Here is a 25,324-nt window from a genome sequence, read left to right as displayed (position 1 = left end):
TGGCAATTTAGTAGTTTGAATAACAAAACAACAAAGAAGTAATACTCTTTAACAAACAACCAAATCACAAGAAAAAAGAAAGCAAATCAGCTGTTATAACGAAGTCACCGACTAGATTCGTCTTTCGAAAAATTAAAGCTTCGAAGGCGAAACCACAGTTGGTTAAAGTAACCGATTATATTTCGGTTGCCATAAAAACGAAAAGATAATTATTTTGATAATTACATATTCCATAATAAACTGAATCGTTTCCGTAAACGTTAAAATTAACAATACAACGCAAAATTGCAGCAATTAATTGGAATCAATTAGTTTCTTTGGTGTTAAGTTTATTAATATATTTAAGTTTGTTTTTGCTTTCGCAACAAAATAACCTTCAATTTTATTATGAAATATGGCATCCAGCTTTTCACTCTCTTCATTCTAGATATGCTCTCTGTTTACTAAGCGTCCAGAAATCAGCTGATCTTTTCACTTTGGATGAAATCTGTCAAAAGCCTATAAATAACAAAGAAAAAATATTGTTTGGACTTAAAAAAGAAAAATTACATATTTTTAACTTAACCTAGAATTTATTTTAATACAGTTATAAGTTTGCTGCATTCTTAAGTCAGTTTGAATGTTAATAGTGAGTTAAAATATAAAAGGTTTTGATATCCCTAGAGCACACATTTTCTCTAGGCAGCTATTTCTAGTGCTAATTTGTGCCGAAAAGAATATCGTAAAACATGTCCATTATCAATAATAAAGGGTCCTCAGCTGAATTTGATGCTAAATATGGCATTTTGGATTTCGATACGCCCCCGCATTCTTTAATGTGTGGCCTTTATAAAAGGTAAAATAAAATTATGTATATATGTACTTATGTATATTGATGTAGTTAACTTTTCAAAAACTAATTATGTTAATTTGCAGAAGCTTCGCGTACTACACTTTGCGCTCTCGACTACCAGTAACGATTACCGGCATAATTGACGCTTTAACTAGAGATAAGGAATATTTGGTGTCAGAGTATGGTGAGGTTAGTTGTTTATTTGTGTTCTCGTAAATTCTCCTTAAAAATAAAAATAGAAAGAATATATATATATTTACGTATTAATAGATTTTAATTTTTAGGAGTCTCGAGAAGAAATAAAAAATATTATTGGTTTAATTTCGAAATTGAAATATCAACTGCAAACTGACAAAGCGCTGGAAACTTTTGTTGGAAAAGGTAAGTGATACTCGTATATATTAAGTCTAGAATGCAAGATGCATTTTGTATACATATGTATATTATTAATTTTAGAACCCGATAAAGAGGCTTGGAATCATTTCATCGAAAATCTCTGTGAAGGAAAAATTAGCTTTTTTAAGGTTTGTTGGCTATACGCCGAGTGTTATATATATCGTCGCTTGTCTTCGTTTTTCGAAAATTCTAATACACTAACCACGTTTGATCATTTTGCTAAACAAAAACAAAATGCTCTTGTTAATTCCATTAAATGCATTGAAGTAATACTTAATGTTCTCCAAGAAATTGAAAGTACCTACGATTCTTTTCGCTTAATGCTAAAGGTAATTTTGACTTCATTTAATAGTTTTCATCATTGGTAACGTAAATATTTATATTTATAAAACATTGTTAAGCTCAATTTGTGGGGCAATCGCTGTGACCTGTCTATCACATCCGGTAAAGAGGTTCAACTTGGAGACAATCCCTTTGAGCTTGTGCGTAGTTTTGACAATAAAGTTATCATTGATGCTTCAAGCTCAGTTATTGAGTGCCTGAAATCGGTAAATACAAATAAACCAGCTATTGTGGAATTCGTTTGTGATAATGCTGGTTATGAGCTTTTTACCGATTTCGTGCTTGCCGACTACCTGATTAAAAGTAAAATGGCGGATAAAGTTCGTTTTAATTTGAAGGCCATCCCTTGGTTCATTTCTGATGCTACAATCGACGATTTTAACTGGACCCTACAATATTTACAAAATCACACTGCACATGTTTTACAAGAATATGGTAGAAAGTGGCAAAAATTTGTAAATGAAAATAAATTTGAAATAGCACCCCTGGACTATTTTTGGACAAGTCCTTATGAATACTATAGGTAAAAAAAATGTGGCATGCTGTTTTGAGTAGAATAGTAGGCAATTATGGAAATAGATGTATTATTTATACTAATCTATACCACGTACATTTTATAGAATGCGCGATATCAATCCAGGCTTATATGATAGACTTTCAGAAGCCAATCTTATTATTTTTAAGGGAGATCTCAACTACCGTAAGTTAATAGGCGATTTCTCCTGGAAATATACTGAGTCGTTTACAACATGTCTCAGGGGTAAACTTATATCAAGCAAATATTACTTAAATAAACTAAATTATTATTTCTTTTAGGTTTTTTACCAACTAATCTTGCTAGCTTACGAACTGTGAAGGCAGATTTGATTTGTGGCCTTTTTGAGGGACAAGCAGAAAACTTATTTAAAACTAATAAAGATTGGATGACAACTGGCGAGTATGGTACCATACAGTTTATAAATAAACAAACTGCATCTACCGAAGATAACCATTAATTTACAAGACCGACTGTTTCGCAATTTAATTTACCTTAGGAATAATATAAACAAGATATACATATACATATTTCATGACATAATTAAGGGTCTCATAAAACTTTATGTACTCGACATTGAAATGAAATTCTAGTCTATTGTAGTAATATTACTTCAAAAACTTATCAGACTTATTGTACGTGTTAAAAATTTTTCACTTCACTAACAAAAAAAATTGTGAAATTTTATGTTATTAAAATCGCTTGTTTGTTATCGTTAACTATCTGGAAATGCCTCTTATTTCTAAACTATGACACCCGAAAACTAATTAAATTATACAGAGCTTGGTTGGTTGATTGGTTTAAGGGTGACCCCGCATCGGAGTGCCACATAGACGGCAAGTTGGGTCTGTTGTGTTGCCCTAGAGCTCATTATGTTATATGATTTCCCCACCTAACCGAGATTTTTATTGTAGATTTTGGTCAAAGATATTAATTCGTTTCGAGAATTTGATGAGAGATTCGATTTTCAGGTTCGAGAGTACTGAAAGATTGTCAATTGTTGAAGAGCCTAGAAGAGCGAGTCGACTTCTGCCTAGACCGGGACAACTGCACAGCAAATGTCTGCTCGATACTTCCTTATCTTCGTCCTCGCAGTATCTGCACAGGTCGTTTTGAGGAACACCGAGCCGACGTGCGTGAGTGCCCAAAAGGCAGTGGCCGGTGATAAGAGATATTATATGCCTTAGTTCGTGTTTGGAAAGACTTATAAGGGTTTTTGTCTGTTTCAGATTGTAGGATGGCCAGATTTGTCTGGTCGTAACGCAAGTAGTTTCCACTCGCCACCTCCGATCAGCAATGCTGTGAAATTCTCGATCAATGAGCATATTACATGTTGAGAGCGGAATGTGGATTGTGGGTAAGTTACTAACATTTGATTGCGCAGCTCCAGCTCTTGCGAGCTCATCAGCTTTGCAGTTACCTTCGAATCCACTGTGACCCGATATCCAGATAACTTGGACAGAATTCTGAACACTTATCTCGTTAAGAGATAAGAGACAGGATCGAACCACATCTGAGTGGGTATAAGAGGAGCTGAGTGCTCGAACGGCCGCTTGACTGTCGGTGAAAATGCGGATATCCTCTAGTAATATTCTATTTTCTAAGAGAGTTTTCGCAGCATACCAGATAGCGCATACTTCCGCTTGGAATACACTACAGTAGTCGGGTAATCTAAATGATAGATTGATGTGAGAGGAAAAGATTCCAAATCCCACTTTGCCGTCTTGTTTTGAACCATCGGTATATATAATCAGAGGGCCATCGATTTCGGTAAGATTTGTGTTCCATTCTTCCCTAGTTGGGAGTGAACAGGAGAATAGCAAGGGTGATGATGGAAGACTTACATGATAGTCTATGTCGGAAGAGATAACAGTGTTCCTGTTCAGTATGGCCGAATGGCCAAGATACTTATTCCATTTCGATATAGCTTTCATGCGTGTCGCTGCTTTCGCTGCAATCGCTTTACAGAGCTTAATTTTTATTTTAAACTCGAAAATTTGCGATTTTCTAATGACGCACTACTGATATACGAAAGGAATGTTACAAACCAGATGCACTAAAGTAAAATAACTCAAAGGGTTTAGATTCAATAAAGTTTTACGCAAAGCTATGAAATTTGACTGCTCCATAGTGGATTTATCAAATGAATTTCCCTATAGCTTTTATTTGCCTATTTGATGTTTTTTTTTTTGCAATAAGCACTAGCAAGACCGAAAAAATCTTAATTTAATCTAAATACAAAGCCGGGTATGCTATAAATCTAAAGCTACCGATATGCAGAACAAATATGTGGATAATTTCGATATTTCGAATGAAATCATAATTGGTTTCTATCGGATACAATTGTACAACGAAAAGTCAATCAGAAAAAATATCAATATTTTTATAAATTTTGCATAAATATAACTTACTAAACCACCTTCCTTGTAACAGTTTCACTGCTTGTGAAGGTTTGAAAAACACTTTTGCGAATATAATGCGCTTTTTCCTTGGTCAAATGTAATAATTATACAAGTAGATTATGTCTATAGATTTTTGAAACTATTAAAAACAACTCTGAACTAAACTCTAATAGAGTTTAATTAAACTGATAAGCCAGTGCGCTCACGTAGACAGACACTTCATAAACTCCTCTTCAAATATACGTATTTATTTTCCAACTTCCATAAGCTAGCTTATCATAAACTTCAGATAACTGTACATCAATGTTTCCGATGCATTGATGTATTTTGTACATCTTTAGCTCGTCGTTATAAAATAATTACGTTTGGAATATACGTCAGAGAATTTGGTTGCATCAGTTGTTAAGTTTATGTGTAAAGAGTGAAACCTCGTACTTTATTGGCTTCGAAACAAATTATTGAATTTGTTCTAACTGTGAAAATGACCAGCAAAAACCTAATGAAGGCCTGCCCGTTCTATATTGTTGATAACAAAACTCCCAGGCATACTCTTTTGTCTGCGCGGTACAAACAGTTAAGTAAAATCTCTTGGAAAGCACTTATTCATTCCTAGTAATTCACACTTTCTCATAAAAAACAGAAGTTTTGCCTACAAAACTATGTGCTTCCGATTACCTGGAATCTTAAACAATATCGCTGAAGACATATCAATAAATACTGAAAATATAATTGCTGAGTTCGGAGAGGTTAGTATACGCGTATGTATTTAGTATGTAGTATGTACATATATATATTGCGATGATAAGCTTATTATATAAATATGCATCTCTCTATTTCCAAGTCAAGAATTATAATAGTGTCATTCCTGCGTAGCAATACTTCCTTCTGCGGCAATTGCAACTCGCAGTACCTAAATATAAATTTTTCGACAGTTTGCAGGCGGAGCAAAGGCTGCACGCTCTCATAGCACATCACTACAGAAAACTGGCCTATTATTACTATTTCATTCTTTTTGTGTGTTTTTGTTTTAAACGAGCGTCGTACTTGAGGTTGCTAATAGCTCTAAATCGAAAATTTTATATCCATTATATAAAGCATTATTGTTCATCAATAATTAAATCCCTACAATAAAATAAAAATATTTTAGGAAATTCGAAAAGACGTCCAATCTATTATAAGCAGGATTTTAAAGCTAAAATATAAAATTGAAAACGATTGTGTAATGAAGACATTTGATGGAAATGGTAATAGCACTTTCACGTTAAATTAAATTTCACTGTTAAATAATTTATATTTCTATTAGAACGGGACAAAAGCCTTTGGAATGACCTTCTTAAGGAACTGAATACTGATTCTAACACATTTTTAAGAGCTTGTTGGCTATATGCTGAATGCTACGTGTATCGACGTCTATACTGCTTTTTTGAAAACCACACGACCCTTAAGGCATATGATTACTTCTCACATAATAAACGGAATGCCTTTGTAACCAGTACGAATTCAATGCTTGAAATACTTCGCGATCTTAAAACTATGGAAACCCATATATCCGATGATTATTTAAAACTTTTGTTGAAGGTATACAAAATGTTTCTGTGATAAAAATGTGCATTTGTTTATGTGTAATAAAATTTAAGCTGAATTTGTGGGGAAATCGTTGCGACCTATCAATTTCTTCTGGAAAAGAGGTGAAACTTCATGGCAATCCGTTCGAACTTGTTAGAAATTTGGATACAAAGATACTTATTGATCAAAGTTCTAAGATTATTGAATGTCTTAAATCTGCAGACTGTGGAAATCCAGTGATTATTGAGATGATTTGTGATAATGCTGGTTATGAACTTTTTACCGATTTTATACTGGCCGACTATCTAATCGAAAGCAAATTAGCTAGCGCGGTTCGATTCAACTTAAAAGCTATGCCTTGGTTTATATCCGATGCAACAATAAATGACTTTCGTTGGAGTTTACAATTTATGAAGGATCATACATCGAGCGCTTTACGAGACTACGGCAAAAAATGGCAAACATTTGTTGTGGAAAATAAATTTCAAGTGGCTAATTTAAACTATTTTTGGACAAGTCCGTACGAATATTATAGGTTTGTTAATTACTAATGACCGAATGTTTATTTATGTATAATATATATATATAATTGGCGCGTATACCCTTTTTGGGTGTTTGGCCGAGCTCCTCCTCCTATTTGTGGTGTGCGTCTTGATGTTGTTCCACAAATGGAGGGGCCTACAGTCTCAAGTTTTTATGAGTAGCTTTTTCATGGCAGAAATACACTCGGAGGTTTGCCATTGCCTGCCAAGGGGCGACCGCTATTAAAAAAATGTTTTTCTTAATTTTGGTGTTTCACCGAGATTCGAACCTACGTTCTCTCTGTGAATTCCAATTGGTAGTCACGCACCAACCCATTCGGCTACAGCGGCCGCCGAATATTTTTGGACAAGTACCTACGAATATTATAGGTTTGTTAATTACTAATGACCGAATGTTTATTTACTCTCTTTATTTCATCAAAGGATGCCTGCAATCGATCCGGACTTGTATGCAAGACTTTCTAAAGCTCATTTAGTGATCTTCAAGGGAGACCTAAACTATCGCAAGCTTATCAGTGACTTTTCTTGGGATTCTACAGAGTCTTTTACAACATGTTTAAGAGGTAAACATTTTACTTAAAATTTATCCGAGATCATATTAATGTGAAATTAAAATTTACAACCTATAGGCTTTCAACCAACAAATGTGTGTAGCCTTCGTACTGTCAAAGCCGATTTGATATGTGGTCTTGCAAAGGGGCAAGCAGATATACTAGATAGGGAGGATAAAGATTGGATGACAACTGGTGACTACGGAACTATTCAATTTTCGGGCAAATGTGACTTTACCTGATACATACATATGCACATACTATAAATGTATGTATGTATATATGTATACTCCGAAATTTGCTGGATTTCATCAGAAGATTTAAACCTAGCATTTATGTAGATATATACATACATATGTAGAATAACATAATATAATCTAAATGTATAATAATAAAGACAGTGGGCATTTGACATAAATGATTTAAGTTTTTACTTCATTAATTATTGACGTGATAACGTCTTATAATTCGATTTAACAGGCTGCACGCACGAAAAAATGTGTCGTTACCTTGCTCATTAGTGTTACCTTGCTCATTAGTGTTACCTTGCTCATTAGTGTTACCTTGCTCATATGTAGTTACCTTGCTCATTAGTGTTACCTTGCTCTTTAGTGTTACCTTGCTCTTTAGTGTTACCTTGCTCATTAGTGTTACCTTGCTCTTTAGTGTTACCTTGCTCATTAGTGTTACCTTGCTCATTAGTGTTACCTTGCTCTTTAGTGTTACCTTGCTCTTTAGTGTTACCTTGCTCATTAGTGTTACCTTGCTCATTAGTGTTACCTTGCTCATATGTAGTTACCTTGCTCATTTGTCGTTACCTTGCTCATTGCATTGAATGAACTGCAAACGAAAGCACGGAACGAACGACAAAGCAAACAAAGCAAACGAACGGCAACGTTCGACATCTCGCTCTCTCCTACTTAAGTGAGCGTATATATGTATGTATATGCGCATATGTACATATATAAATTCACGTATTTGTATTTGCATATGCCTTCTTATTGATTATTATTAATTTGATTCACTTGAAGAATTTAAAATAAAACCAAGTTTGTTAATAATACCTGTTGTTTTAATGTTATTATTATTAATTTTTTTATTATATATGAAGGAAAAAATGTATGGTAATATTTACCATATACCTTATAAGATATGTTGTGTATACTAATATTATAAAGAGGAAAACTTTGTTTGTTTGTAATGAAGAGGCTCAAAAACTACTGGACCGATTTTAAAAATTCTTTCACCATTCGAAAGCTACATCCTCCACGAGTAACATGGATTATATTTTATTTTGGAAATAGGGCTCGAGATATAGGTCAAAACGTGGACCCGGGTAACCTTCGGATGTGTATGTACAATATGGGTATCAAATGGAAGCTGTTGGTGAATGCTTTAGTCCAGAGTATTTTTCATGCCGCTCCGTGACTAGGGTCTCGAGATACAGACCAAAACGTGGAGCCTAGAATGTGTTTGTACAATATGGATATCAAATTGAAGCTGTTGGTGAATGCTTTAGTACAGAGTATTTTTCATGCCGCTCCGAGACTGGGGTCTCGAGATATAGGTCAAAACGTGGACCCGGGTAACCTTTGGCTGTGTATGTACAATATGGGTATCAAATGAAAGCTGTTGATAAGTGTTTTAATACGGGGTAATTTTCATACCTATTGATGACTAGGGTCTGGAAATATATGCCAAAACGTGGACCCGCCGTGTCTTTGCACCGAATTAAACCAAACTTACACACATTGTTAAGGAGGTATTGAAGATGGTTTACGTATAGTTTGGATACCTATTGGTAGACAGGGTCTCGAGATATAGGTCAAAACGTGGACCCGGGTAACCTTCGGATGTGTATGTACAATATGGGTATCAAATGGAAGCTGTTGGTGAATGCTTTAGTTCAGAGTATTTCCATCCGCTCCGTGACTAGGGTCTCGAGATAGAGACCAAAACGTGGACCCTAGAATGTGTTTGTACAATATGGATATCAAATGAAAGCTGTTGATAAGTGCTTTAATACGGGTAATTTTCATACCTATTGATGACTAGGGTCTCGAAATATATGCCAAAACGTGGACCTGCCGTGTCTTTGAACCGAATTAAACCACACTTACACACATTGTTAAGTAGGTATTGAAGATGATTTCCGTATAGTTTGAATACCTATTGGTAGATAGGGTCTCGAGATATAGGTGAAAACGTGGACCCGGGTAACCTTCGGACGTGTATGTACAATATGGGTATCAAATGAAAGCTGTTGGTTAATGCTTTATGTTATGTTATGTTATGGTATGTTGTGTTGTGTTATGTTATGTTATGTTATATTATGTTATGTTAATGTTAACTCATTCTCTATATCCATACAAAATATCTATCAAACAAATAAAATTAAAATTTTCTTTTGAAAAATGCAACCATTCAATCAGTATTTTCTTATGACGTTATCACGTTAAACTATCGTCAGTAAACCGACTTTACAGACAACCTCTTTTTTTTCAAACATAGTATGTCTGCTGCAATACGGTTTTGTTGTATATATGTATTTACATATGTAGATATTTGTGACAGATTTCGTTTTCCAAAAAAATCCAAAATTTCGAACAAATAAAAAGTATTATAAATATATTCTTTTAAAATAATTTAAAAAACTGCATTATATGATTACTATTAAATTAATCGTGCCAATTATCTCATGTTACGACATCCAAATCTACAAGCTTAGCCACAATTTTCGGTAAGCAAGCAAAGTGAAACAAAGAGCACGATATGTCTAATTTAGACCTCGATTTCGACAACAAACATGGCATAGTAAATTCAAAGACTGCACGGCATTCGCTTATATCAGCCCGATTTAAGCAGTTAAGTTTACCAAATGCAGTAATACATGTGCAGTTTATAAATCTTGGACTTTTACCGTTTTCAGAAGCTTTGCCTATTATGTATTGCGTTATAGACTCCCAAGTCATTTAGCTGAGATTAAGAATAGCTTAATTGACAAGTTGGATACACTGGTGTCACAATACGGTGAGGTAGGGAAAAGTATCTTCAAATATATTTTTAAAATATGTATATTCACCGCGAGATGCAAAAAATATTTGTAAACTGTTATAGGAATCTCGAGGAGATTTTAAAAAGGTTATTTATAAAATAGGTCAGTTAAAAATTCGAATGGAAAACAATGGAATATTTCACCAGTTTTCTGGAACAGGTAAATGCATTTTTTATTTACTAAATAAATCTATTTTATAAACTCCATAAACAGAGCCTGATAAAGATTTGTGGAACAACTTCCTATTAAACCTAGAGGAAGGCCAAAACACCTTCTTTGGCACTTGCTTCCTTTATTCTGAGTGTTACGTCTTCCGTCGATTGATTTCCTACTTAGAGAACACGAAAACCTTAAAAAAATTCGACTACTATGCTTTAAAGAAAGAGAGAGCCTTAATAAATTTTTCGACAACAATAGAAGTTATGCTATTTGGAATACGTGCGGTTCAGGCTTCCGATGATGTATTACGGTTTCTCCTAAGGGTACGTATCGCATGTAAATACATAGAAACACGTGAATATGCAAGTAAATTCTAAATAGTACTTTTGAAATAAAAAAATAAAAACAAATAGGTGACAATAATCTTATATGTTTTCTTTCTCTAAGAATGCTGTAATGTTTTTCCATTTAACGGCTAATTCCTTTTACCATCCAGATAATGAGTGTTTCTTCAATTCGTGTTCCTTGTTGAGAGAGCAAAGCTTCTAGATGAGATATCCCATCTTAATATAGTTTTGTCTCCACTTATCTAAAATACTTTCGGTTTTCTATACCTCAATTGAAACTTGACAATCTTCTTAAAACGCAAAAAAATGTAGATCAAACAAACAAATAGTGTATCGAAAACTCCAATAATTTGTATTTTATCTTTATACTATTATTAAACTGAAACCAATACAAACATTCCTAGTTTTTAAGACTATCAATCTTCAGAGTGTCAAATAAACGACCATCGTTTCCGTAGCTAAATCTATGGGGTAATCAATGTGATATATCAGCCGATACAACGAAATATAAAGTAAAAAAAAAAGGCCCCTTCGAACACCTACGAGAATACGAGAAAAACATAATAATCGATAGCTCGAATTCGATCATTAACTGTTTTAAATCAGCAGACCATTCCAAGCCTGTGTTGGTGGATTTCATTTCAGACAACACCGGTTATGAGCTGGTTGTTGACTTCATGCTGGCCAATTATTTGCTTGAAACTAAGCTGGCGGATAAAATTCGCTTTCATCTAAAGGCTGTTCCTTGGTTTGTTACGGATGCGACGGCTACTGATTTCTACTGGACACTTGATCAATTAAAAAAACAGACTGGACGTTGTACACAAGAATATGCTAAATTGTGGCTTCAATATTTGAGCGATGGTAAATTCGAAGTAGCGGAAACCGAATATTTTTGGACAAGTCCTTACGAGTTCTATAGGTATAGCTTTTTTTATCAACTCTTGTTAAAATAATTATGATTTTCTTTTAGAATGCGTGATGTTCGTCCAGATTTATATAGACAACTAGCTCAAGCTTATATGATCATCATAAAGGGTGATTGTAATTATAGAAAACTAATAGGTGATTTTCTCTGGGATGCTTCGGAGCCTTTCATAACTTGCATTCGAGGTAACTGCCTCTAACATTACTTTATTCGTATATTAAATATATTGATGGAATTGAAGGGTTTCAACCAGCTAACATATGCAGTTTAAGAATCGTAAAAACTGAAATAATATGTGGCTTAAGTCCCGAGAAAAATGAAGTTTTAACAAAAATCGACAAGGATTGGAGGCTTGGGGGCGAATATGGAACCATACAGTTTATAGAAAAAAACTATTGCAGTTGTCCAGAATCATCAGAATAGAAAGCAGACTCAGGTGAATTGTTATATCTGCTCCTTTCTTTTTCACTTAATTGATGGAGATGGAGAAAAGCATTGACGAACATTTTGCAATTATTTATGAAGCCATAAAATAAAAATCAAAAGAATTCTTGTGAATTTGTGTACAATACTTTACAAATTTATTGAGTCTTTTTTGAAATCATTACTTTGAAATGAAAACAATCAAGAATTCTTTTTTTTTCCAAAAACATAGTTTTTAATCCATATACATACTCGTACAAATGTATTTGAGATTGAGCTACATTTTAAAATATAAGAGAATTTTCGGATTGAAAATATAAATAAATATAAACTTTTAAATTAAGTAATAGAATATGACAGATGTGATCATCTTCAGTATTGTGAAGTTTCAATTTTGGTGTATGGTTTTTCTTACGTTGTTTGTAACATTCTTATATAAAAGCTGCCTTATTTGGTCGGCATAAAAGTACGTACAAAATAATTCCTATACTTGTTTGAGATGAGGGTCAAATTTAATATTATATGAGCAAAGGTGTAATTGTTAAAGAGCTTTTCATTAAAAGTCTTAATAATTTTCCTCAATATAGTTGAATAGATTCCAGTTTTTATTAATTCAAAAACACAAGCGATATACTTAGAATGTTAAAACTACAAATAAAATGTGTGTCTCATTATAGCTTTGAAACCTATATGTTTTTGATATTCTCGGCTAACTGTATAAATGTGTGTGAACAAAGACTTTATGCATATACATAGGTGTATATGTGTATATCTTTATTGGTTAGCATATATATTATGTATGCATGTTTTCTTATACATGAGTATGTATAATTTCGTTGCGGCGCTTACGAACCACAACACAAGTCGGCAACAATAAATCAATAAAAACTAATAAATTAACAAATTGGAAAATGAGAGTAGCAGTGATGTGTGTTCTTTCATTCCATCTAAACAAGTAATGCAAAAATACATGTTATCATTTACGAATGGGCCCTATTTATTGCCGCAATAGTCGTTAGGTATGTATTTTATTCGTTTTATTCTACCACCAGGTAACCACTATTTATGCAATTATTCTACGGCAAATCCACAAGTTTCCTCCACAGCCTGCGTCAGTTTATCGCACAACAACTGATACGTTTCATAAGGCGGTAAATCGATGCGATTGAAGCACGTATGTGCTTTTGGCAAGTTTTGCGTTGGCACATCTGTAGTAAGGTGTATGGTGAACAAGCGTGGTCCAACTGCTCCAGTTGAGCCTTGCAACGCTCGAAAACCTTGCAATGGAACACGTGATGAACCAGTTACGAATTGCAAAAGACGTGCTCGCATCTCAGAGGAATAGGATTCCACCACCTAAAAGATAGTAGAGATTGAAATACATAGTAATATGTGTAGAAATTCGAACGCGATAAATCCATTCAAACCTTACCTGCCAGAACCAAATAACTTGTGGCGTTTCCGGGGTGCAATGTTTCAGTCTTGTATTTATGCGCCAATCACTAACATCTATGCTCGAAATACCTCCAATCACCAACTCTAACTCTCGCTCATCGAATGGGCGTAAAAGTTGACTTGGAATGAGTTCACAAAAACCTAATACAAAAACCAAACACGTATATAAATATAGAAGTTGTACATACATGTAGGTAAACATGCTTTGGGTTTTTTAGTCACCTTTCTGCAATGCCAAAAACTGTTGCTCAATACCGCGCATAAACCTATAATTCACATAAAGCTTGACATATTCGCGCTTATTATCCTCGATAACTGGTATTGAGGCACCTGATGGTTTTAGTTCGTGAACTACCAATGCACCAAAGCTATTATTTTCCACACTAAATGTGGAATCTATAATACCTGTTATATTATTTTCGCTAAAAGTAGAATTTTTGTTTTAGACTTTAATTTAGAACATCAGTTCATTATCTTACAGCATCCATGTTAGACTACGATGCAACTCTGGATCAACCCCTTCAATATCACTTAATGTGATGGGTTTGTTAAGTAGTTGCTTATAAAAAGGTGTCGTAAAGCCACCATCCAAGCAGTGTCCATGAAACACCGCTATTCCTAAGATGCGCCCAACGAAGTGAAAATATGATAAGTGGTCTGGATTAACACCTGAAACATAATTTTGGTTATGAAAATAAAGTATTAGTATTTTATTTATAAAGCTCAACTCTGTTTTAGCAAATGTACATACACATATGTATGTAAGTGATGTAACTCAACAACATCACACATTTTACACCACATGCACACGTTGGAAACTATATAAATATAGATATGCGAAGTGCATTCTCTTTACTTACCAGAGTCTGGATTAATTTGCAACGTATAATGATCATCGCGTGAATATTGAAATAATCCATACTGGGGATTAAGCATTTCCCGTGAGAGTAAATGCAGCCATTCACGCGCAACGCCGCCATAGTCGAGGCCTTCCTCTCCCTTGAACTTTACCATTAAACGTTTGCGCATGTCCTTAGGTCGCATTTTCATAATCAGTCTGTAACTCTCTTCAAAGATTTCGTTACGTGACACTTCAAGACGACAGTGACCGGACTGTGGTTGCAGTGTCTGCAGTTCGGTACGCAAAGCGCGCATTTTTCCAACTAAATCGCGACGATATTTTGGTAACAATTCAGCACCTTCTAGAAGACCTTGTGGAAGATCTGCGGGTGGGGCAGCCGCACTATTTGCTATGCGATGAGGCGTACTAGAACCTCCACTAGCAGCACCGCCATTACTGCTTGCTCCTCCGCTATTATTACCAGACAGCGGATGGGAGGCTGCAGGAGAAAGGTGCTGTACAATGCTACCATTACCCGTTGAAACCACAGCAGCCACCACACCGGAACCACTTCCATTACTAGACAGCGTACCTCGTCGTATCATTTGCAATATATTGCAATTAAATCGGGGATCAGTAAACTGTGTCGTCCGATTGTTATGATCTACAAAATATACTCTTCCAGATGCAGTTTTTCGTTGTTCCCAACCACTAGGTAGAGGTCCCACTGCGTCAAGTGTTAGATGTTGCGTGTCGAAATCGCGAGGTATGCGCGGATCGTGCCAAGTCGATACACCCGTAGGAGTGTGAAAAAAGTACACTTGACCTTGTTGAGTTGTACGCATCTCATAACCTGCGGGTAGGTCCATAAAAGGACGTGCTGTCAGATTAGCACCATTGGTGTTACAAATCGCATATCGATGACTACCACCACTGCCGCTACTATTAGCAGCTCGCGTGCTTCGCGAAGAACGGCGACGCGATGAATCTTCACTACCACGTGTAGCACGTCGCTGTGAACGTTGACCAGGAGTTATTGCTGTTGAAGCAGTGGAGTTTGTAGGCGGTATACCCCCATTGCGTGAATCTCGTTCACGTTCTCTATCACGATCACGGTCCCTCTCGCGTTGATTGCCATTTGACGGCGTTGAACTTGCTTGTGTTGATAATTGTAAGTTCGAGTTCGAGTTGGATCTCTGCACCAGACCAACACTGCTAACAACGCTGCTTCCACAAGCATTGCCATTGCCTGATGTCGGACTTACTAGCATAGTAGTAGGTATCGTCGACGAAAGTTGTTCACTTGCTTCGGTACTCCAACCATTTGTCTGCGACAGAGGAGTATTTGATCCGCTCGTACTAGCATTACCATTGGCCTAACCATGTCATAAACCAAAAATATAAAACTTAAAAATACAATAAAAGTACTATTTTCAATCACCTGATTTTGAGTATGTTGACGCTGTGGTGTTGCCGGTGTTCCTAAAATGTGAGGTCCATCACCTAACTCCGATAAGTTATGCCCATTAAATAAAGACGCCCCTTGATTGGTATGTGATATTGTTTCTGACTTCGATGATTTCCCCTGATTGTCATTGCGTGATACTCCATGGGCAACACCCTCCGAATTCACAAAATAAGACGTGATGGGTGTTGTTGTTGTTGTCGTTGAAACTGTCGCTGCTGTTGTGGTTATCATTGTATTTGTTGCCGGTGCTATATAATCATTTCCTCGCACCTGTTGTGTGGCTGCCAGAGGTCCATCAGATACTTTAGCCACGCTAGCACATGCTTGATTTTGTTGATTACTAGCCCGAGTCTGTTGGATTGCTTTTTTTGTGCTGGGTACTGCCGATGGCATATTACTAATATCTTTCTCTAACCGCTTTGGACTACAATTTTCTTTGCCCAATTGAATGGCAGTGTTTGTATTGCTACCATTGTTAATACTGCTACTCCCCACACTCGATGAGGTGAGTATTTCCGTGGAATGACGTCTTTCGTCGGCTGCTTCGCCTCCATTTCTCCCACTGCTACAGTTATTTTGGCCATTAAGAAGGTTTGTACAAGTTGTCGAGCGAGTTGGACCAGCAGGCTGATTCAAGCTAGTAACTTGACTATGTTGCCCAGCCGAGCGTTGACGATGACGCGTATTGGGTCGATCCCATTGGGTTGATTTCGTTGCATGATTAACATAATATACACGACCATTACCCGCGCGACGCTCCTCCCAACCTTCTGGCAAACTGTCCTCAGACGAATCATCCTCCGATGGACCGCGAATGTCACCGCTGGGACCTACTACTGCCAAAGGATTGCCACCACATGGACCATCTTTTGACAATAAAGCAATTATAATCTGGCCACGAACCATATCATCATCTTCAGGAGACAGTTTGCCTAAATTCAATCGCGTAACTAAAAATTTTAAGATATTTAATAATTTTTCGTAATAATGAAAATACTGACGTACATCCCATGCCCTTCAGCCTCTGTATTGAATCCGCAGGTATGCGTACACAGCCGAGAAAACCACTAGCTTTATGTATCTTTCGCTGATTCCATACAGTAATCGTAACAGCATCGTTACTACCTACAAAAAGGTCGTAGTGCGCGTTCCATTTGGGATCTAGAGACGACTTACTAATATCCGTGGTATAGACCTGTGCTGTGCCATCCACCTGCACTTTGGCAAATGGATCAGGGAGCCCTGAAATAAAGAAAGTATATCGAATCATATTTTGATTGAAGATAAGTTAGAAACTGCAAAGTGACAAAAAATTCCCGGAACAACCGCCAGGTGGCGCTCTAAATCAACTGATTTGAGTTTTTTTTTGTTTTTTTTTGTTAGGTTGCCACATCTGTGATTAACATTTCTACCAAAATTGCAACGCCATTGCTTGACATTTGTAAAAGTTATGCCATCTTGTTTTCGATTTTTCACAATCTTAAGTTTTTTTAGTTTGCATTAATGTAAAATTAAAATTATACCATAAATATGGTTCCATGAATTTTTCGAGAGCTGGATCAAACGCACGTTGTAGTCGATGGGGAGTATTTTCAAGGCGATAGTATCACTTTTTAGGAATAAACTTGTATATTGTATGAATATATTCCGGGAACTTTTTGATCAAGATGGTATTTCTAAAACAGTACTACTTTTGAAAGCTTCGCGTTCGTATATTAAAATCTTTTCATTTTAAGGTGTATGTAAAAACATGATAGATACATTTCTACTTTTAAATTTGAGCGTCATAGTGTGGGGTGCACAAAACGTAAAACATCACACCCAAATAAATTAAACTTGGACTCATCTGTAAAAATTACAGTATCCCAAATGTTATTATCGTGGGAACGAATAGTTTTCGTTGATAAATAAGGCTTGTTGCGCAACTTACGTACCCTAAAATCAAGGGAATGTACAACATTTCTTACAATTTGAGGATAGACTTCTGAAATAGCAGTTTCTTTCAATTCTTTAGCGATAATAACAATTTTCCTTTCTACCAAATCTCTTGGCTATGCAGGTAAGATTTCTCTGATCTGGATTCCAGGTCACAGGAACATAGAGGGAAGTGAAATTGCTGATGAGCCATTACTGTTAAAACAACAACAATGAGCTTGCCAGGAAGGGGACTGAATTAGCCTCAGAGATCTCCTACCCGGTTATCGGCATTCCTGACAGTTGTTAAAGGGAAACTGTACAAATTATTTCTCAGGAAAGCGCAGAAAAAATGGAGCTCCATTTCTTCATGTTCTATTTCGAAACCCCTTTGGCCCCAGAACAATATACGAAGGACTCAAAAAGTTCTTTGGACTCCTCTCCATTCAATTTCCAAACTCGAAGCTGTGTTTACCGGTCACTGGACGATCGGAACACACGCCAAAAAGCCAGGGTTACCATTTAACCCACATTGCAGAAGCTGTGGGGACCCTTCAGAGAAGGAGACTGTTGAGCACTTCCTCTGTAAATGTCCGGGGTTGGCAGCTAGACGACTAAGGACTGGGTGCTCCTTTTTTTGATAGCCTGGGGCAAAGCGCCAGCCTAAACCTCATCAATCTTCTCCATTATATCAACAGCTGACTGTAGATATCTGCCTGTTGGCGGTCTCATAATGGTATCAAGTATCAAGTAGCCCTTCAGTGCTACTTGAGGAGTGCCAGGCTGGCACTTCAACCATTTCACCTACCTGCCTACCATGGCTGTGTAAATTTTGTTGGGCCATTTGCTATCACCTCTTCTTCCTTCTTTACCGTTTTTCTAGTACTTTCGCCTACTTGGCGAGGGCTCTTGTCTTCGTGCACTTGCATATTGCTTATCGTTTTATATTTGTTTATTCTGAAGAATTTACAGCTCTAATATATACATATATATACATAATTGGCGCTTACATCCTGTAATGGGTGTTTGTTCCATAAATGGGCTGACCTACAGTTTTACGCCGCCTCCGACTGCACATGGTTTTTTATGAGAAGCTTTTTCATGCCAGCAATGTTTTCAGAGATTTATCATTGCCTGCCGAAGGTCGACCACTATGTCCCTCGAACCCGGGCCCTACCGAATGGTGGTCACGCACAAGCTCAGTCGGGTACAGCGGCGACTCTTTACTGAAATTATAGTCTGTTCGAATAAATCTCCAGGGTAAAGATATCCAGCAACAACTTGCAAGAGAATTAACTCACAATACTCTCTCTAGAAAAACATCAAAAAAAAAAGTACACGAAATCAAAATTTGCAAAAACTTTCAAATCTTCGAACTTTGAGCAATCTGTGTATACATGGACGTACTCGCCCTGTCTCACATCGTACCATTCGTATTCTTCCCTTAAGATAAGGAGGGTTGTGTACATTGCAATGGTAATTGTAGGCGGTAGTGCATAGTCACCAGTCCGGAAAGCTCCGAAATACCAGTCAAGATCTTACCGTGGCCATAGCCCATGTTTGACCACTTACTTAATGTGTTCAACCTTATTGCGATTGCACTGCTAGCGTTATTTTGCCTGTAGATTTAGTGGAAAGAAGTTTAGTGTCGCATATAATGGTAGACGCGAATTTTTTGAATATTGTCAACCCTTTTAATATTCACACCTTTCTCTAGGACATTCCACCGAACTACAATAAAATAAAAGAGGACTACAGCTGTGTAGAGCCAATGTATTATTCTAGGTTCCATCCTCCATTTTTTCCCAATTAACCTTCTCCAGGAGTACAATGCCGTCGTTGCTATCCTTACCGTGTCTGCAACTGTGAGTTCCCAATTTAGCTTCCTATCCAGTACGAGGCCTAGAGCGTTTTCCCCTGAGATCTTTGATTAAGAACAGGTTTATGCCTCCTGACAAAAAAGTATTAGATCCACTTTTTCCGGATTTACTCCTACTCCTCGACTATTACACCAAAGTTGGAGTTTGTTGAGAGATCTTTGTTGAAGTTAACAAAATGTTGGAGTGTTTTCCCCCGAGATTTGTATTACAACATCATCGGCGTATGCAATTATCTTTCCTCCAATATTTTCAAGTATCTGGAAAATTGTGAGGTTCCAGAGAAGTAGGGAGATTACCCCGCTTTGAACGGATATTTCTTAATAGAATATTCAACCAATTCTGCGATTATCGTCCGATTAACATTAATTCTACAAACGAGACTAGCTTACTGTTCAACTTGGAAAACCTACTGTAAACCTACTTTTTTTTATTTTCTCATACACCATACAAGCATGACTCATCCAAACATAAAATTCTATTTTACTTCCGGTATACGGTCAGTGTAGAAACCAGACTCTGCCTATAGTACGGGATCCGGCTGTAGATTTGGTGTAGTCATCGAGTACATGCTGAAATCCACATTTTTACCCACATTTATGATTAGGAGAATAAAAATTCACCACGGTGCCAGTAGAAATGTGGCCGAAAGTATTTTTAATTAAATTATTGTTAATTGATTTTGCGGGAAAAATTTAATTAACCAAGTTTTGAGATAAATATCGTTCGGTTTACTGCAATAGATGTAAAGACTAAAAAAAAACCGTAGTTGCCGTTGCGCGCTTGGCCGCACCTCTCCGCAGCCAGGTATAAACAGGTATGATTTCGATATATTTATACATCCATAACGTATATTGATCTGTTACAGATCAAAATATAGCTAATTTTTTTCTCATTATTATGATATACGGCAACCTAATTAAATCTGGCCGCAAGTTAGGGTTGCTAGCAGTTAAAGATGGGAAAAATTGAAAGTTGAGTGAGAGGAAGCTAGCGCGTAACATCACTAGTCTAACAAGGATAGCGATTGCCAGCTGTACGACATTTTAAGGCTAAGAATAAGAAAATAAGAATAATAGTTTTTAACGAAAAATACTTCGAAATTAGCACTGTATAATTTATATTATAACTATAACCTGTATTTTTTTGTATTAAATTGAAATTTTACTTACTGTAAGTGTTTTGCAAAAATTTTCAAATTCTTCTTTATCTTTTTGTTTTAAAACTGTAATTTTTTTATGGCACTCTGTATGATATCCAAAATCCTCGGTAGATTCAAAACACTTACAGTAAGTAAAATTTCAATTTAATACAAAAAAATACAGGTTATAGTTATAATATAAATTATACAGTGCTAATTTCGAAGTATTTTTCGTTAAAAACTATTATTCTTATTTTCTTATTCTTAGCCTTAAAATGTCGTACAGCTGGCAATCGATGTTACGCGCTAGCTTCCTCTCACTCAACCTTCAATTTTTCCCATCTTTAACTGCTAGCAACCCTAACTTGCGGCCAGATTTAATTAGGTTGCCGTATATCATAATATTTTGATCTATAACAGATCAATATACGTTATGGATGTATAAATATATCGAAATCATACCTGTTTATACCTGGCTGCGGAGAGGTGCGGCCAAGCGCGCAACGGCAACTACGGTTTTTTTAAGTCTTTACACCTATTGCAGTAAACCGAACGATATTTTATCTCAAAACTTGGTTAATTAAATTTTTCCCGCAAAATCAATTAACAATAATTTAATTAAAAATACTTTCGGCCACATTTCTACTGGCACCGTGGTGAATTTTTATTCTCCTAATCATAAATGTGGGTAAAAATGTGGATTTCAGCATGTACTCGATGACTACACCAAATCTGCAGCCGGATCTTAGACTACTAGGTACGGTGCACTAGACAGGGATAGTTTACTGGGGCGGCAGCCCTTAGTCGGGTCAAAGCCCGAATCATTCCTGTAACGTAGAACCGGCTGCCATGGGAATGACTCTACGGACGCTGCCTCGGCAATTTTACTTGCAAAGAAAGAGGTGGTATAAGCACCCGAGAATAAAATAAATTCCCACGGTTCTACGTAACCGGAACGACCCAGATTTATATCCGGCCAAGGACTGTCACTTCAGCAGCATTCCTCATATATGCATGGGGAATGTTTCTGCTTCTATAACAAAAACAACAACTAGGGCAAGCGCACGGAATTTGAATATAGTATTGTACATCTGAAAACGTTTTTCAAATTCAGATATATTGGAATGCATATTGCTATGTTTACGCTTCATTTCTACTCAGTTATACTCAACATAAGTAACGGAAAAACAAGAATTTTTATCTTGCTGGACAAGCCGCTTATAGTCTTCTGCATTAAAGTTCCATTACAATTAGTTAAAAACGGAATATATATATATACCAGTATCTATTTCAACCAAATTTGGCACATTTCACAACGTTTATCAGCCAAAGTTTTGCTAACATCTGCAAGATCTTAAATATTATAATAAAAAACTAATTTTAACCTCTTGCGCTGGAAAAACGTGCTTGTCGACTTGTTATCTGTTCTAGACAGCGAATGACGTGCAATGTACGCCTACTGAATTAACTGTAAAAAGTATTTCGAAATACAAAACAAATTCGAAATCTAAGAAATAATCATTTCCAATAGTTAAATAACACACCATGGCGTTTTCAGGCAAAACAGTGGGGACAAAGTAAACAAAAGCCTCAACGAAGATGTCAGGTATGCGCGAAACAGAAACTGTGTGGGAATATGTTGTTGCATTGCATATTCCTGATGGTTTTGAAATATGTGGGATGCATATAAAAATATATATAAAATATTAATAAAATTCCTTAAAATATTAATTTTATTTATATTCACTTAAATATTGTGACTACATACAATACATATATGCACTTTTTAAACACACACTGCAAAAAGCTTTAAGGGGTAACACCACTGTAGAAATTTCAAAAAATTGATTTTTTTTTATAAGCTTAAAAAATTCTTTGAACCTTTTAAAATACAGAACAAAAAGTTTTATACGTTACCGAAGTCTATTTCATAAATATTTTAAGCTTTTAACCAAGCGTTAGTGACTGCTACCTAACGACTTCTCCAAATTTCCAAACTTTAAACGCGTTTTTCTCAAAACACGTTTTCTGAAATTGGCACGCAGCATAACTCAAACAATTTTAAATATTTTTAATCAGGTTTTTCACTACGTCTGTATAATAACCTTCTTAAGAGAAGAGCGTAGGGGATTTTCGATAGATTAATTTAAACGATTGTTATAATTATTTAAGTGCCGTTTTTTTAGTCCAAAATAGAGTTTTTTCCTTCAAATGCTTGCTAATTCCACAAAAATAAATATTTTCTAAATCCCCTACGTGTTTCTCTAGCTATTCTTATCTAGATTAAGAAAAAAAATGTTTCTTTGTTCCAGATTAAAATTTGCACCCTCTGTGCTGCGTGCCGCGGAGCTCCTTCAAGAGAAACCACATTACAAAAATGTCTCCAATGCCGCCATTTTGTAAAATTTTTCGATCAAACTTTGTAGTTTTGTATTTTAGTATATAAGTAATAACTTCCCAAATCAGAGTGATTGTTTCCCCTTTCCTTCTATACAAAAAAATTCTTTAAAAATCGTGTTTATTTTACGCGTGTACAGTGGTGTTACCCCTTAATAGAACTTATTCCAAGCAAAAGCTCGTCATAAATTGTACGATACAGTCACATGACTTTGGAAATAAATTGCCAGCGCAAGAGGTTAAAGGTTAAGACAAAACTCAAGCCTGACTTACAAACTCTTTTACTATTATACTATAAGTAAATATGACTACTTACGAAATAAATCCTTCCGAGCCAAGTTCCGTGCACACAATACTGAAATATAATTAATAAATTATTGATCATTTTATGGAATTAATATAAATTGTTAACAACTTACTCGTTATTCGTACTTTGTGGGCTCCATTCCGCCGGGGATAATCTAATTTATTCATATTATATATTTTAACTAACACTCCTCTGCCTACTCAAAAACAGCGTACAATTTCAAATTTTATATTACCAATTATGTCTATGCTTTAAATTATGCGTAAATGAGTAATAAAATAAACAAGCGCAATTTATTGGAAAGGAATTATTTAAGAAAAATCAAAAAAAAAATCTTCAAATACATATTTATCGATTCACCTATTATTGAAACTACATAGCTTAGCACTTTATTAAAGTAGTTTAAAATATGCAGCATGCAGAAACGTCGACATTATTTATATAAGCTCAAAATTGATACTTATTGAAATGAGTCCTTTTTTATAACTGTTACAGCCGCATTCACCTAAAATAAAAGTAAAATACGAAACAAATATTACGATATTTTTTAAATTTAAACTATAGCAACAAAATTACATAATAAACAATGGTTCAGCTACAAGAACAGTTCTAATGATTTCTGAAAGATAAAAATGATATGAGATAAATATCTACCAGCACCTACTTGTATAAATACTTTTTAATCTTATAGCGTTTCTTTTTCTCGTAATGTTGTTGTTATGGTTGTTGCACTCTAACCGGGAAAAGTTAATTGTTCTACCCATTATAAGAAGTGAAGGTAATCGTGATCGTTCAATTTCCCTAAATTTAATGTATGTATGTACATAATATACATATATGATCATTAAAATATGTACCCCCCACGTTCATACGGAAATGCAAGTTCTTAAATTAATAATAAGAGATATTAGATTGTGTTTCTTTACTTCATATATTAATATAATATTTCAAGGATATCTTAAAACTTCAGCTAGGTCAATAGGAACAAAAAGGAAATATTCATGTGGTAATTAAAATAGAAATATGTAGATACGATACAAGAACTAAGTGATTTTATTCAAAATGCTGTATAAATGATCCAAGTTTAATTATTGATTGTAAATCACTTTTTGTATTCGATTTGGCATAGAATGGATAATACTACGGCAGATTTCGTTGGGAGTGGAATACCATATTTTTTGATTTTTTGCCATAAAGATTTCTTATTTTTAAATATTTCCTTCCCGATTCGCTTCTTTAAATCTCCCCAAAGGCTTAAGTCGGGTGACTAGCTTGACCGATTTATAACTTTAACATTATTTTATAAAAACCTACTAACCGAACTAACATTGAGGAGTGTTGTGGCTCACTATCTTGTATAAAAAGACATCTGATATTCTCCTCAGCAAAAGGTAGTATCACTTTCTGAAGTATGTCCTTGTAAATATATTTGTCTATTTTATTGGTTATGAGGTAAATAGACCCTACTCCATACCAAGAGAGCATCCCCAAATCATTATGTTGACGCCACCGTGCTTGTTGCCCTTTAGGACGTCTGCCATTTCGATCACCATCATTTCCAAATAAATTTATTTTTGTTTCATCGCTCGAAAGTATGTTATACCATTTTTTCATATCCGCTGGTCCACACCATGACTTATTCACTTGAGCAAAGCTCTTCCTCTCCCTTAAATTTGGTTGTTACAACAGAGCGAATTTACGAGCAATTCATGTTGTACAATCGACGCCGTAAAATTCTCACGATACTAAGTTGTTGATTTCAGCTGCAATGGCTTTTGACGACTTTAAAAGATCCCTCTTGGCACGTCGTTCTGTGGATTTTTTGCCCTACAACCAAATTTTTGAA

At 35.6% G+C, this 25,324-nt stretch overlaps 3 protein-coding genes across 4 annotated transcripts; 2 read left to right on the top strand and 1 right to left on the bottom strand.

Annotated features, from left to right (window-relative positions):
• Positions 1-480: 480 nt before the first annotated feature.
• On the top strand, positions 481-7,587 carry LOC129244420 (uncharacterized). The gene is made up of 14 exons (XM_054882041.1): positions 481-835; positions 916-1,021; positions 1,117-1,213; positions 1,289-1,557; positions 1,630-2,093; positions 2,191-2,330; positions 2,387-2,561; positions 4,928-5,080; positions 5,148-5,253; positions 5,655-5,751; positions 5,811-6,085; positions 6,145-6,608; positions 7,039-7,178; positions 7,245-7,587. The coding sequence occupies exons 1-14, from the start codon at positions 729-731 to the stop codon at positions 7,406-7,408; spliced, it is 2,757 nt and encodes a 918-aa protein (XP_054738016.1). The 5' UTR covers positions 481-728; the 3' UTR covers positions 7,409-7,587.
• Positions 7,588-9,733: 2,146 nt separating this feature from the next.
• Positions 9,734-12,430, top strand: LOC129245099 (damage-control phosphatase ARMT1-like). 2 transcript variants are annotated; one of them, XM_054883082.1, is made up of 7 exons: positions 9,734-10,030; positions 10,096-10,201; positions 10,284-10,380; positions 10,435-10,703; positions 11,186-11,649; positions 11,701-11,840; positions 11,897-12,430. In XM_054883082.1, the coding sequence occupies exons 1-7, from the start codon at positions 9,939-9,941 to the stop codon at positions 12,076-12,078; spliced, it is 1,350 nt and encodes a 449-aa protein (XP_054739057.1). In that variant the 5' UTR covers positions 9,734-9,938; the 3' UTR covers positions 12,079-12,430. The 2 variants fall into 2 exon arrangements, with proteins under 2 accessions (XP_054739057.1, XP_054739058.1); XM_054883083.1 differs by lacking the exon at positions 9,734-10,030 and having other exon boundaries at positions 10,114-10,201; positions 10,324-10,380.
• A 387-nt stretch (positions 12,431-12,817) lies between these two features.
• On the bottom strand, positions 12,818-23,698 carry LOC129245097 (E3 ubiquitin-protein ligase Smurf1). Its single transcript, XM_054883079.1, has 9 exons — positions 23,591-23,698; positions 23,488-23,526; positions 16,848-17,084; positions 15,816-16,792; positions 14,394-15,750; positions 14,013-14,202; positions 13,756-13,955; positions 13,511-13,674; positions 12,818-13,434 (listed from the first exon to the last, which is right to left on the bottom strand). The coding sequence occupies exons 1-9, from the start codon at positions 23,643-23,645 to the stop codon at positions 13,150-13,152; spliced, it is 3,504 nt and encodes a 1,167-aa protein (XP_054739054.1). The 5' UTR covers positions 23,646-23,698; the 3' UTR covers positions 12,818-13,149.
• Between the last annotated feature and the right edge of the window lie 1,626 nt (positions 23,699-25,324).

Source organism: Anastrepha obliqua, chromosome 4 (genome assembly GCF_027943255.1).
Source record: "Anastrepha obliqua isolate idAnaObli1 chromosome 4, idAnaObli1_1.0, whole genome shotgun sequence".
NCBI lineage: Eukaryota > Metazoa > Arthropoda > Insecta > Diptera > Tephritidae > Anastrepha > Anastrepha obliqua.
The sequence above is the reverse complement of the archived record's forward strand: the minus strand, read 5'-3'. Positions and strand labels throughout refer to the sequence as shown.

Excerpts from the sequence above, each read along its gene's own strand:
- LOC129244420 (XM_054882041.1), top strand. The coding sequence starts at position 729 with ATGTCCATTATCAATAATAAAGGGTCCTCAGCTGAATTTGATGCTAAA. Across the intron at positions 6,086-6,144 it reads ATTTAAAACTTTTGTTGAAG|CTGAATTTGTGGGGAAATCG; the intron begins GTATACAAAATG and ends ATAAAATTTAAG. Across the intron at positions 6,609-7,038 it reads AGTCCGTACGAATATTATAG|GATGCCTGCAATCGATCCGG; the intron begins GTTTGTTAATTA and ends ATTTCATCAAAG.
- LOC129245099 (XM_054883082.1), top strand. The coding sequence starts at position 9,939 with ATGTCTAATTTAGACCTCGATTTCGACAACAAACATGGCATAGTAAAT. Across the intron at positions 10,202-10,283 it reads TGGTGTCACAATACGGTGAG|GAATCTCGAGGAGATTTTAA; the intron begins GTAGGGAAAAGT and ends AAACTGTTATAG. Across the intron at positions 10,381-10,434 it reads TCACCAGTTTTCTGGAACAG|AGCCTGATAAAGATTTGTGG; the intron begins GTAAATGCATTT and ends CTCCATAAACAG.
- LOC129245097 (XM_054883079.1), bottom strand. The coding sequence starts at position 23,645 with ATGAATAAATTAGATTATCCCCGGCGGAATGGAGCCCACAAAGTACGA. Across the intron at positions 13,675-13,755 it reads GTTTTTGGCATTGCAGAAAG|GTTTTTGTGAACTCATTCCA; the intron begins GTGACTAAAAAA and ends TTTTTGTATTAG. Across the intron at positions 13,435-13,510 it reads AAGTTATTTGGTTCTGGCAG|GTGGTGGAATCCTATTCCTC; the intron begins GTAAGGTTTGAA and ends ACTATCTTTTAG.